The 13833-nt window shown below is 51.1% G+C and overlaps 4 protein-coding genes across 4 annotated transcripts; 2 read left to right on the top strand and 2 right to left on the bottom strand.

The window, feature by feature from the left end:
• Positions 1 to 389: 389 nt before the first annotated feature.
• Positions 390 to 6290, top strand: N7515_006905 (DNA-binding ATPase; the record flags this gene model as incomplete). The annotated part of the gene is made up of 4 exons (XM_056667649.1): positions 390 to 400; positions 458 to 475; positions 534 to 5930; positions 5996 to 6290. The coding sequence occupies 4 exons, from the start codon at positions 390 to 392 to the stop codon at positions 6288 to 6290; spliced, it is 5721 nt and encodes a 1906-aa protein (XP_056521245.1).
• Positions 6291 to 7298: 1008 nt separating this feature from the next.
• On the bottom strand, positions 7299 to 9255 carry N7515_006904 (uncharacterized protein; the record flags this gene model as incomplete). Its single annotated transcript, XM_056667648.1, has 2 exons — positions 7299 to 9113; positions 9205 to 9255. 2 exons carry the CDS (start codon positions 9253 to 9255, stop codon positions 7299 to 7301), a joined length of 1866 nt encoding a protein of 621 aa, XP_056521244.1.
• Positions 9256 to 9719: 464 nt separating this feature from the next.
• On the top strand, positions 9720 to 11760 carry N7515_006903 (uncharacterized protein; the record flags this gene model as incomplete). Its single annotated transcript, XM_056667647.1, has 2 exons — positions 9720 to 9945; positions 10001 to 11760. 2 exons carry the CDS (start codon positions 9720 to 9722, stop codon positions 11758 to 11760), a joined length of 1986 nt encoding a protein of 661 aa, XP_056521243.1.
• Positions 11761 to 11907: 147 nt separating this feature from the next.
• N7515_006902 (uncharacterized protein) lies at positions 11908 to 13766 on the bottom strand (the record flags this gene model as incomplete). The annotated part of the gene is made up of 8 exons (XM_056667646.1): positions 11908 to 12141; positions 12203 to 12320; positions 12376 to 12942; positions 13007 to 13111; positions 13166 to 13370; positions 13423 to 13456; positions 13510 to 13534; positions 13585 to 13766. 8 exons carry the CDS (start codon positions 13764 to 13766, stop codon positions 11908 to 11910), a joined length of 1470 nt encoding a protein of 489 aa, XP_056521242.1.
• Positions 13767 to 13833: the final 67 nt, after the last annotated feature.

Genomic DNA, 13833 nt, shown 5'->3' with positions numbered 1-13833 from the left:
CCAAAGCTCACGTGATAGGTTCAACGGTAAAAAAAAGTTGTCGCGCTGTGAGTGGAGACCCACATCCAACGCTAAACCATAAACGGCCTAGGCGGAGTGACCCAAACATGGACCAGCGCGCCGGGCAGAGCACCCCCAATGATATAAACCCGGCTGCGTGACCTCGACCCTCGCTCTTGTGTACTAAATCTAAATTTCTCCGCTGACTCAGCATAGCAACTCCAGGTGAAGGCGTTGGGCGTTAGGTCTTTGTTTTTCCTAAGCGAGGCCCTTCCACCTTAATTGCGCGCTTTGTCGCGCGCAATTGCTATCTTCTCTTCGGTGTCATCATTGTTTTTTGTTGTGGTCAGTTGTGCCGCCATAGTCGGGAGAAAAAGTGAAGCTCCGCGATGGCTTCCCGGTAAGTCCCAACAACCAATCATGACGCGTCTGTCACGTGAAACTAACCACTTTTTAGGCTCGACCGCCTTGTTACGTGAGTGCAATGCTTCAAATCACGTGAGCAATTTGGCAACTAACTGAATAAAATGTAGGCTACTCGAGACGGGCAGTACACAATTGATCCGTAATACTGCTGCCCAACAGCTCGCAGATGTCCAAAAACAACATCCAGATGAGCTGTTTAATCTACTCGGGCGCATCCTTCCTTATCTTCGATCGAAGTCCTGGGATACAAGGACAGCTTCGGCCAAAGCAATTGGTCTGATTGTTGCTAACGCAGATCTTTATGATCCGAATGAGGATGACGGGCTCCAGATCAAGTCTGCAGCCGATGAAGATGACGTGGAGATCAAGTCCGAGGTCAAATCGGAGGATCCCATTGTGGATAATTTCCTGAAGCTCGACCTCTTGGACATCCCATCTATTTTGAAATATGGCAAGCGTCTGCTCGGTAGTGCGGGAAAGGAGTATGAATACTCGCTCGCATCCATGGAACCATCCGCACGGCTGCAGCATCAAAAGAAGACTTTGACTTCGCGGCTGGGACTGGAAGGGGAATACTTCGAGGAAGACCTGATCGACGACATTGAACTGGCTCCCAAAGTGGTAACTCCTGCACCGAAGCATGAGCCGACTGTCCCAGCAATCTCTCGTCACAACAGTATGCAAGAACCTCCATCTCGCCGACCTTCCTCGCCAAGCGAAAGTGGGATCAAGGAAGATGGCGGGCTGAGCAAACGGCAACTGAACCAGCTCAAACGGAAGAACAAACAGAACGCTAAGCTGGGGGCTAACAAGGTCCGCGTTGTGGATTTGTCATCCCGCCGACAGTCTGAGATTGTTACAACCCCTCTGGTCGCGACTCCTCATCCCATCAAAGCAGAGAATGGTGATGATCAGAATGGCGAGACGAAGCCTGATTATTTCTCCCTTGAACGTACCGAAGAGGATGACGACTCCAAGATTGTTTCTGAGTTCAAAGGAGCTGTCGTCCCTGAGCGACCCCATATCCTGCCAGATATTGTGGAGCAGGGCGCAGGATGGCCTCTAGAGCACATGTGTGAATTTCTGACTATGGACATCTTCGACTCCAATTGGGAAGTCAGACATGGCGCAGCAATGGCTCTGCGTGAAGTCATCCGGGTGCAGGGCGTGGCAGCTGGCCGTCTGGACGGGAAATCTCGCACAGAGAACGATGCCCTCAATCGCCGGTGGTTGGATGATCTTGCATGCCGACTCCTCTGCGTCTTGATGCTTGACCGGTTCGGTGATTATATTTCAGACAATGTGGTCGCTCCAATCCGTGAAACAGTCGGACAGACTCTCGGTGCTCTTCTCTCACACCTACACCCCATGTCAGTCCGGTCGGTATACCGATGCCTATACCGGATCATAATGCAGACCGACCTCGGCCTAGACCGCCCTGTTTGGGAAGTCTGCCATGGTGGCATGATTGGCCTGCGGTATCTGGTGGCTGTTCGAAAGGACTTGCTCGTCAAAGATTCCAGTATGATGGATGGCGTCTTGGAAGCTGTAATGAAAGGTCTCGCCGATTATGACGACGATGTCCGAGCTGTGAGCGCTGCCACGCTTGTTCCCATTGCAGAGGAATTTGTCTCTTCCCGCACTGGCACTCTTGGCCCTCTGATGAATATCGTTTGGGACTGTCTCTCCAATCTGCAGGATGATCTGAGCGCCAGCACAGGCTCTGTAATGGACCTCTTAGCCAAGCTGTGCACGTTCTCTCAAGTTTTGGATGCAATGAAGGCCAACGCAGCGGATGATCCGGAAGCGTCATTTGGCAAACTGGTCCCCCGCCTCTATCCATTCCTTCGCCACACTATCACGAGTGTTCGCTCGGCCGTCCTTCGGGCTCTCATGACCTTCCTGAAACTGGAGGGTGAGGGCACCACAGATTGGGTAGACGGCAAGGCACTGCGCTTGATTTTCCAAAATCTTCTCGTGGAACGCAACGAGGGTGTCTTGAAGTTATCTGGCCAAGTTTGGTCAGAACTTATCAGTGTCCTCGAGCTGCGCGGTTCATTCAAGACGGATGCTGAGTTGTCGGACTCCATTCAGCCCCTTGTCACCCTGACTTTGGGCGCTTTCGGAGTTCCCCGATACCCCATTCCCATGAACACGTCTCTCTTCATCAAGCCATCTGGTCTGCCATTCTCTGTCGCGGTCTCAGCTCCAACCCCCAAGTCCTCCCCTCCTGCCTCTATCTCGGGCGCGACGGAGACTAAGGTCGGACGGAGACGCAAATCAGAAAAGAAGGAGAAAGAAGCCCCTGCACCCTCAGCACATAATGTGGATGGACACATGTTGTCCGGTGACATTGACCTCGTCGGTGCAGACACTATGTTGAGATCTAAGATCTATGCTGCGAAGGCGCTGGGTGAGCTGATCTCTTCCTGGGACAATAATGAACTACCAAGCCTTTGGCCTGCAATCATAGATGGTCTCAGTGTCTCTGCTTCCACAACGCAACTTGCTGCGGCCATGGTTATGGAAGAGTATGCTCGCCGATCAGGAGCAGAGAGCAAATACCACTCAACCCTGTGTGATCATCTTCGTTTGATCCTTGAAGGCGAGCGTCCTTCCTGGTATTCCGACATTGCCTGCTACCTCCATGTCGCGCGCGCCCAATGCCATTCATTGCTGAACACTTTCCGGGATCACGCACATGTTTCTGCTTCCCGGCTGCCAACACTGGCTGTCGTTGTTCAGGGCGACTCCGAAGCCGGACCCAATGCATTCTCCTTGGCAGATGCCGAGAAGATCGTTGGCCCTGACTTTGATCGACTGAAGAAGAATTTGACTCCAGCTCAAAGGATTACTGCCACGCAGGTCTTGACCGACACTCGCACCACTGCACAGTCTGCCGTCGACGAAGCACGACTTATGAGAGAACAGCGGGACATGCGTGTCCTAGCCGCCACTGCCGGTGCTCTGGTTGCATTGCGGGATATCCCCAAGAAGCCTGGTCACATTATCAAGGGTATGATGGATAGTGTCAAGAAAGAGGAGAACGTCGAGCTCCAGCAGCGCTCCGCGACTGCAGTGGCTGGTCTCATCGAACACTATACAGCTGCCACAAAGCGTGGACCGGTGGACAAGATCATTGGAAATCTGGTGAAATACTGCTGTGTGGACACTTCCGAAACGCCCGAATTCCCCCACAATGCCAAGTTGGAGAAATCAATCTTATCCCTCCGCAAGGAAGAAGATCGCCGCGATCATCCAGATGCAGCCAAATTTGAAAGAGAAGCCAGAGAGGCACGCATCATGCGCCGTGGTGCTAAGGATGCTCTGGAGCAGCTGGCAGTAAAGTTCGGAGCTGAGCTACTGGAGAAGGTTCCAAACCTCGCCAAGTTGGTCGAACGACCCCTGAGAGACGCTCTGGCTGAGGACGAGCTTCCCGAAAACATTACTGACCCCGATAATGAACTTGGCCAGGAGATCGTCGATGGTCTGTCTACACTACGGGCTCTCCTGCCCAAGTTCGATCCCGGCCTCCACCCATGGGTCATCGATCTTATGCCCATTATCGCCAAGGGCCTCCAGTGCCGACTTTCTGTCATTCGATATGCAGCTGCTAAATGTTTCGCTACAATTTGCAGCGTTATCAACGTCAAGGGCATGACCATGCTTGTTGAAAAGGTGTTGCCAATCATTAACAACGGGCTGGATGTGCACCACCGCCAAGGCGCCATTGAGTGCATCTACCATTTGATTCACGTCATGGAAGATAGGATTCTCCCCTATGTCATCTTCCTGGTGGTCCCTGTCCTTGGCCGAATGAGTGACTCCGATAACGATGTGCGTCTTTTGGCAACGACATCATTTGCTACCCTAGTCAAATTAGTTCCTCTTGAGGCTGGTATTCCCGACCCGCCTGGCTTCTCAGAAGAGCTGCTTGCGGGCCGTGACCGGGAGAGGAAGTTCATGTCTCAGATGTTGGACGTCCGCAAGGTCGAACCATTCGAAATCCCAGTCGCGATCAAGGCCGAGCTCCGACCTTACCAGCAAGATGGTGTCAACTGGCTTGCTTTCCTCAATCGCTACAACCTCCACGGTATTCTTTGTGATGACATGGGTCTCGGAAAGACACTGCAAACCATTTGCATTGTGGCAAGTGATCATCACATGCGAGCGGAGGAGTTCGCCAAGAGCCAATCTACGGACTCCCGCAAACTGCCTTCTTTGATCGTCTGCCCCCCGTCTCTATCTGGACACTGGCAGCAGGAGGTCAAGCAGTATGCCCCATTCCTAAGTTGCGTCGCATATGTCGGTCCTCCTTCGGAAAGGTCAAGACTCCAACCCATGCTGGCTAACACCGATGTGATTGTCACTTCCTACGATGTTTGCCGCAATGACAACGACATCCTTAGCGCAATAAACTTCAACTACTGCGTGCTCGACGAGGGCCATCTTATCAAGAATCCCAAGGCCAAGATCACGTCTTCAGTCAAGAAGCTGGCTAGCAACCACCGTCTGATCTTGTCAGGTACTCCCATCCAGAACAACGTCCTGGAGCTGTGGTCGCTATTCGATTTCTTGATGCCCGGTTTCCTGGGAACAGAAAAAGTCTTCTTGGACCGGTTTGCCAAGCCTATTGCAGCAAGTCGTTTCAGCAAGTCTTCTTCCAAGGAACAAGAGGCAGGTGCTCTGGCAATTGAGGCACTGCACAAACAAGTGCTACCATTCCTACTCCGTCGTCTGAAGGAAGAAGTCTTGAATGATCTCCCTCCCAAGATCATTCAGAACTACTACTGCGACCCCAGTGAACTGCAGAAGAAGTTGTTCGAGGACTTCTCCAAGAAGGAGCAGAAGGAACTGGCAGATAAGGTGGGCAGCGCAGACCGTGGTGACAAGGAGCACATTTTCCAGGCGCTTCAATACATGCGACGTCTGTGTAACTCTCCTGCGCTGGTCGTCAAGGAAGGCCACAAGCAGTACAACGAGGTACAGAGCTTCTTACATGCCAAGCGTTCGAACATCAGGGATGTTTCCCACGCGCCCAAGCTGAACGCCCTTAAAGACTTGCTGGTGGATTGTGGTATTGGCCTTGACCACACAGCAGAGGGTGAGCTGGATACAGGCGCAAGCTATGTCAGCCCCCACCGAGCCCTGGTCTTCTGTCAGATGAAGGAGATGCTGGACATTGTGCAGAACGATGTCCTCAAGAAACTGCTTCCATCCGTGCAATATCTTCGTTTGGACGGAGGCGTCGAGGCAACAAAGCGCCAGGACATCGTCAACCGTTTTAACACCGACCCGAGCTACGACGTCCTACTCCTGACCACCAGCGTTGGTGGACTCGGTCTCAACCTGACGGGTGCCGATACAGTCATCTTCGTCGAGCACGACTGGAACCCGCAGAAGGATATCCAGGCCATGGATCGCGCTCATCGTATCGGTCAAAAGAAGGTTGTCAACGTGTACCGCCTGATCACGCGTGGTACCCTGGAAGAAAAGATCTTGAAGTAAGTTAACCTTCTCATACACAAAACTTTGTAATCACACAGCGACTAACTTACGAATCTCACAGTCTGCAACGATTCAAGATCGACATCGCCTCCACCGTGGTCAATCAGCAAAATGCAGGCCTCGGAACAATGGACACAGACCAACTGCTGGACCTCTTCAATCTCGGCGAAACAGCAGACACAGCCGAGAAGCCAGGCGAGCCATCCGGTAATGAAGTCGACATGGTCGACATCGACGGCGAGGTCAGGGAGAAGGGCAAGAAGGGCTGGCTAGATGACCTAGGCGAACTCTGGGACGACCGCCAATACCAGGAAGAATACAACCTGGATTCGTTCCTGGAGACCATGAAGAATTAATTCATGCTGCGTCGCCCATCTCGAAAAGCTCGATTTTCTCTCATCAAAAGTTATTCCTCTGCGCCATTTCACATTCTCACACCCCGACTCAACATCAAAACTCCTTTTTCTTTACACCTTCACACACCGACTCAAACTACCCATCAAAACTCCTTTACACCACCACCCCGAACGATTGTCATGTTATAATGTCACTGTACCATTCTTCGTCCTGACTCCTGTACCATGGACGCTCTCGTCTGCACGCAGACTGGGGAATAACCACCTTTTCCTATACTTACTGTCTACACAGCTGGAGGTCCTTTGATTACTGTTTGTTGTTTTCTTTCCGTTCTCCTTCGAACCCTCCATGTATTGCTAGCTTTATTGTTCTCTCACCCCGCTGTTAGGATAGAACTAATACCTGTATGTTGTACATATCTGTCTTTGGAGTCATTCACGCCTTTTGCTCACATTCTTTCTTAACTCGAACTTGACGTGCAGTAGCCGACTGTCTTTTGCAAGTCAGAAATCCTGGTAGATGGCCATGTAACCGATCATGCTACTCTTATATGCCTACGCTGTTTCTCAGGAGTGGGTTGATAAATCTTCGTTGGTAATAATAAGTACATAGAATCAAAACACCACGGGACGCCTAGGTTATGATGACCGGATAGCAAAACCATAGACGCCAGGTTTCCCGCAAAGGCCCAGAAGAGCGAGTGAAACAAACAGAAGAACGACAACACCGGAAATGGAGAGAGGATATGCCGTAGGCTGGAGAGTGTTCGAAAACCCTCGCAAATTCTTGTGATAGATACAAATCAAGAATGGAAGAAAAATGTTGGTTCGTTGACACTGCAAAAGAGCATTATTGCAGCGCATGCTGGACAGAATGGGTCTGTCCAGAAGAGAAGAAGAAAAGTGAGTTGAAAATCAAGCACCACGTAGATCATAAGGCTGGAGAAAAAGAACAATCATCAGGAAGGCGGCATAAACGCGCCAGGCATGTGTCCACAAGTTGTGTGTTTAGACCTGTCCCTTTGGCTTGGCAAGCGCATTGAGACGGCTCATACTGAGAACACCACGGCTTCTCTGCTTGCTGGCAGGAGTACGGGCTTGGCCAGCAGAAGGACGCACGGGGGTCTTGGTCAGACGCTTTTTGACCGGACTGGGAGTAGGCGGGTTGGATTTGAATCTCTTGGCGCTGCGGTCATCAGTCCGCTCATTGACAGGCGGCACATTCTCGTTGCTAGCACCAGGAGCATCGTCATCGTCGACATCATCACGGTGCCTCTTTTTGTTAACAATGCCATGAGGAATACCATGAGCCACCACGGGAAGCTCAGGGCATGAAGGGGGCGCATCCGACTTGCGAACATGACGAATAGTCTTGCCTTTGGAAGTAGGAGTAGTGGAGGCCACGACCTCTGAATCCTCCTCCGGGCCGAGAGTAGGGAGAGTGGGGTAAGCCACATCTCCAGACATGGAACGACGCTGAGAAGGGGCCTTGGAAGGAGAGGGCGAGGCCGCAACAAGTCCGTGACGAGACTTGACACTCGGAGTGAATTCAACGTGCTTCTTAGGCGAGGGGGTAGGGGCAGAGTCGCTCATATCAGCGGCACCCCCAAACAGCGAATTAGGATTGAAATCAGGCGCTGCAACGTGGGTTCCAGACGCGATCTTGGCGGGATCACGGGAAAATAGTGGCTGGCGCCGACGAAGAATAGACCTCAGGTTATCGAGGGTAGGCAACTTGCTCTTAAAGCGGGGGTTGAAATCGGTGCGAGGAGTTCGAGGCGAGTCAGCTGTCTTGGCATCTTTGAAGGACGGAATCAACGATGTCTTTGGCGCCTTGACACTGGTAGACGTTTTACGCGCAAGGGAAGCCTGGGTGGGAGTCATCAAGGAGGCGGGAACGTTCGCGCGAGGGCGAGGGCGAGCACCCATGGGTCGGCGAGGGGTTTCCAACTTCTGCGGTGATTGCTTCTTCTTTGAATCCTCATGAGAAGGCTTCTCTTCGGTATTGTTGTGCTTGACACGCTTAGCGGTCGTGGCGGCAGTGGGAGCGGGCAGAGTGGAGGTTTTAGTTGGGGACCGAGAGGGAGACGAGTTCTGGCTCTCTGCTTCGTCAAGTTGCGCCTTGGATTTGGAGCGCTTCAGAGATTTGGTCATAGGCTGGAACCGGCCAGGAGTAGCGCGGAAAGATGAAGGGTGCCCAGCAATCGAATCCATCTTCTTGAACTCAGCCATGTGGATGTCGCTGAAGCGGCTGGCCTTGCCTTTGGGCATGGCAATCTTCCGATCCCCATGAGCTTGCTCACCCTTATGATCTTCGTCGTTTTGCTTTGATTCCTTCTGGGCCATCTGAGCCTTGATTCGAGCAACATCATCACGGACACTGTCCATGAGAAGTTTGGCCTCATCGCTGAGCGCGGCTTCCTGGGACTGAAACTTGTATTCGAATCCCGGGGTCCCAAACTGACTAGTCGCGGGCGACGGCTTAGACTTGGTCGGAGTGTTATCAGTGATGCTCGGCCTAACCACATTGCCATTCGCATCTTTCTTGACGGGATTGAAGCCAAGGAGGAGGCCCGTGTCCGCGTGTTTAGTCGTGCTCTGGTGCGCCTTGCTGGGATGCATCTCTTCGCGAGATGGGCGCGGCGCAGACACAGTAGTGGGTGTCTTCATGTTGGCAGAAATTTGCTGAGAAGACGCGTTGGCAAACTTATTCTGAGAAGGAGTTCTCGCGACGTGCGGCAGATCGGAGCTGGGAGTCTCCTCAACCTCCGCAACAGAAGGAAGTTCGGAAGTCGCGACTGGCTGAGGGGTAAAATCTTCAACCTGAGCAAAACAGAATGTATGTTAGTTGACGCTGCTTCCAACGGTTGCTATCTAAAATTCTCAACACAGGTGTGGTTGCTATGCTGCTCACCTCGGGGGATTCCTGGGCGCGGCGAATGCGCGCGGAACGGCGGATCGCCATGATTTAAAGCGCAAAAGCAAGAAACAAATCTGAGATATTACGAACGATGTCAATAGTCCAGAGATGTACTGCAAGGGTGAGTGATCGAGAGTAAGTGTGGAGATAGATTCAAGTCGAAGCCCGAAATGTAAACAAGTGGACGCGCTTGACGTCACATGACTCATCAAAACTGAGGGACATAGTCTGAGCAGTGAGCACTGGACTTTCTATACTCTATTTACACCAGTTTCATTGTCATATCTTTATTTTTATCTATTATACTGTTGTCTTGCTTATACTTTATAGTAATGTACTGAGGCAGTGGGGGGTATCGTTTTCTTTCCTCCCTCGCCCATCACTTCCAAGGTTTGGGGGCCAGATTTATAAGGCTAGTAATCCCCAGGTCATGATTCCCTCTCTGTTGTATACTCAAATATCCCATCCACTCGTCCCAGAAGGCACTCCGCCTCTTTTCCCTAGGAATTATGAACACAAACGGAAGAAAGAGAGTTAGCGCGGCAGTTGACTCACGCTCGAGGCCGAGACGAGGAAGGAAGCCAACTTCTTGTTCCCAATGCCACGCGAGAAAGCAGAAATGTAATGGAGAGCTACCTTGTTCTCGCTGTAATCAGCGCGGAGTTCCTGAACTATGCCAATGGCCTGAAACAAAGAAGACCCATACGACAGCGTCAGAGAGAATGACTTCAGCAGGTACGGGACTTGCCCAAACATACACCAGGGCTAAGCTGACAATGCACTCCTGTAGCAGATGCTCAGGGCACAGAGCTGGGCCAGCTGTACATTGCCCGCGGAGCACCCAGCTTCTTTGGGAATTCCTATTTTGGCCACCAGGTGGCAGCCCGCATGATTCAGGAGTCTGCTCCTGATTTACCCCCTATGAGCTTGTTGTCCAGCAAGGATTCATTGCAATCTTTTCGAAATGACTCTGGCCCCTTTTCGCAAGTTTGGGACTTACTCGGTCTATTACCCCGAAATAAAGTGACTGTCGACCGGCTGATTGAGAGATTCTTGACCGAGATCAACTGGGCCATTGATACGGTTCACCCTGAAACCTTCAGATCTCAATTCGCAGAATTCTGGGGCCGGAAATTTGGGTTCGACGAGATCGCTGGAGTAGATCTCCGCTGGCTTGCCCTTCTGTTCATAATCCTCGCTTTTAGCGTCTTGTTAGACAGTCCCACTACTTCCTCACCGGAAAAGCGGAAGGAAAGCGAAGAGGCCTCTCTCCGCTTCTATTGGGCTGCCAGGAGAGCGATCGTCATCTCGCCTTCTTTCCATGGTGAAAGCTTAGATCTTGTCAGAGCAGGTCTCATGGTGACTCGATATTTGTTATACACCAGACAAGCCGCAGAGAGCTGGCTTACCATTAGTTTTGCGATGCGTATGGCCCAAGCACAAGGCATGCATATTGACGGAGAAAAATGGGGGTTGTCGAGGAAAGCCACCGAGACTAGAAGACGTCTTTGGAGCAATCTGTATTTGCTTGATAAGACAATCGCTCTTGCTCTCGGTAGGCCATATGCGATCTCAGATCATATGTGTCTCATCAAAGCGCCTGAGAATGTATGGCTAGATGGGTTGACCGATGAACAGTCCTCGATGGCTACGGCCCATCCTCTAAGCTATCCTACAGGGAGCACAGTCACACTCCTCGGCAGTGGGTTGGCCAAAATTGCGGGCGAAATCCAAGACCGGTGCTTTGGTTTATATCCTGCATCCTACGATATGGTCATCGAGATGGATAACAAACTAGTTGCATGGAAAGACCAGTTACCATCCTACTTTGCTGTGGATGACCCCGACCTCTCACTGGATGAGATGCACACATTCCTACCTTGGCATCGCCTCTATCTTCACTCCGCCTTTCACTTTGCCAGGATCACCCTCCACCGACCTTATCTTCTACGCGAGTCAATCACAAATCGCTTCAGCCTAAGTCACGAGGCATGCATCTCATCGGCATCTTCCGATCTCAAAATCCGGCTGCAGTCCTTGAATTACGGAACTGCAGAAAACATGAGATGGACGTTAGGTACCCACAACATGTTCAACAGTGCTTTCATTTTGGGTATCATCGCAGTGCGGCGCCCGGTTGCCCCCCAGACCGCGGCAATATTGAACGACCTCGAGGAATACTGTGAACGGTTACGGAAGGACGTTTGGTTAAATGAATTCGGTCTTGCGGAGGTCAAAGTGGTTGAATTGTGTATACTTCGCACCACTGGGCTCGCCAAAAATACCGACCAGCCGGTTGACCAGGCCCCCATGAGCTTACAAGAGGCATCACCGGATTTGATTACGCAGGAGCACGACAGATATCCAATGGTGACAACGCCTATGAACGTCGACTCTACTGCACCGGACGCATCGCCTGGCCAGACGCTTGGATATTCGCCTGATATGATGTGGCCTGCAGTATGGGAAGATCAAAACTTTGCATTTCCGCAGGCTGCAGATATTGAAACCTGGGAACAAATGATCTCCGAGATTGCTTATCACACCTAGCCGAAGAATGATTTTGGGGCTATTCCGGTGATATTCTTCATTTTAACTGGACAGATGACATATCGCCATCCCATCAATTACTGACTGGTCAGTATACACCGGGGTCACTGGCTTGATTTCAATGATATTACGAGATTTAGTACATAATTATAAGATATAGCGGAAGTCCGGATGGAAATCTCCGCCTTTCTTCTCATATGACCCCGAGCTGATGATGCGCTCCCGTTCTTCCGGCGACAGCTGGGCTCGCTGTGTATTGTGCCATCGTAGCAAAACCCACATGCTAGCATTTCCAATGCATGCCAAGCATATAGCAGCGAGTGAAACCGAATGACCAACCAGATATCTTCCATTCACAGGTGACTTATAGATTTGACCAGCCTTGATCATGTTAGCTCTAACTCAAGGGACAACAGAGTCATTAGTCCAGTGGTCTACTTACAATCAACCCGGCACAGTTTCCGATAGACTGCTGGAGACCGACTCCCATGGCACGCTTGTAGTAGCCAGAATGGCTATTGGCGTTCCAACTGACTCCGAGTCCGACTACTGCGTAGATTCTAGATGAGAACGTTAGTAAAGTTTTCGACAAAGCTTGCAACATGAGATACATACCCAGTGACACAAACGTATGTTGCAAAGTATAATGCACCTCGTGCATGGACATCCACCCCTAATAACATAGCGTACCCAACAGCCGTCACCAGACACAGCGGAACCATGAAGACAGCCCGCATGCGCACTCGATCAGATAAATTGGCAACGACCAGGTAGAACGCAGAAGCCCAAATATAGACCGGGACAGTTAATAGCTGCGTTTTGACCGAATCATACCCGAATCCTTTGATGATGGTGGGTAGGAAGGTACTGAATCCGAAAGAACAGATATTGACGCAGATTTGGTTGAACGAAGTGAGCCAGCTCTTGGGGTCTCTGAGCGTCTTCCACACTTCCTTGATGTTGAATTCTTCGGTATCGGCGTAGCGCGCTGATTGCTGCATACGGATACGCATCAATGCCTTATCTTCTTCGTTCAAGAAGTAGGCTGTTTCGTAGTTGTTTGGCAGGAGGAAGAATGTGGCGATACCGATGACGGCGCTCATGAGGCCTTCTATGATGAAGAGCCATCTCCAACCTTCGAGGCCAGCTGCGCCATCCAGGCGGATCAGTCCGAAAGCTAGACTGAGATCTGTGTTAGTCCTTGCTATTCGAAGTACTTGGTTGGGATGTGGGGAATTGAACATACAGTCCACCGAAGCCTCCGCTGAGAGCGGCAGATACAAAAAGGTACGAGATTCTCTGTGCTTGTTCCTCGCGCTTGTAAAAGGTCGTCAAGAGGACAGTCAGGCACCTTTCGAAGAGATCAGCTTTTGTTCCAAACTTCCAAGATATGAGACACTCTCACGGGAATAGGCCACTCTCAAAGACACCGAGGAGAAGGCGGGTGACATAGAGCCCCGCAACATTCTTGATAAATCCAGCGCCCAGTATCGATGCGCTGAAGCCGATAATCAATGCGGCGATCAGTCTGTTTGGGCGTAGCTTCTTGAGGAGCATAGAGAATGGAATCTCAAAGAAGACGTAGGTTGCGTAGAACAACGAAACAGCATCTGGATTGCGCCATTAGTGATAGCTTCGAAGAAAGGACAAGGCTAATCTTACTCCCCAGTTCGTTCCCAACGAGGCCAATATCTTCCTGAAAACCGAGTCAGTGGGTGCCGGTCGTATCTAATGTGGATCTCGCCTTACCGGCATTCCGGCGACAGCTGCATTCCTAGCCAGAAGTTAGCAAAAAAAGTCACCAGCGGGTAGTAGGACCCTTACCCCAGGTTGCTTCGATCAAGATACGCGACCAAGAAGATAAGCATCACCAATGGGCAAATGCAGAGGTCAAGTTTCCACAGCAACCTTTTCTCCCGGACGGGGTCAATTGCTAAGCCACCCATTTGCACATCGTCGTCAGAACATGCGTCCTGGAATTTGATATCTGTATCCTTGGTAGTCATTTCGGGCGATCGGTATAATCATGCAGACGAGTGGAATCCATGTTGTCTCCTGAATCTTATATATCCC

This window comes from Penicillium bovifimosum (genome assembly GCF_028826915.1).
Source record: "Penicillium bovifimosum strain IBT 22155 chromosome Unknown utg000005l_segment0_segment0, whole genome shotgun sequence".
Classification (NCBI taxonomy): Eukaryota; Fungi; Ascomycota; class Eurotiomycetes; order Eurotiales; family Aspergillaceae; genus Penicillium; species Penicillium bovifimosum.
This window is presented reverse-complemented; position numbering and strand designations above follow the sequence as displayed.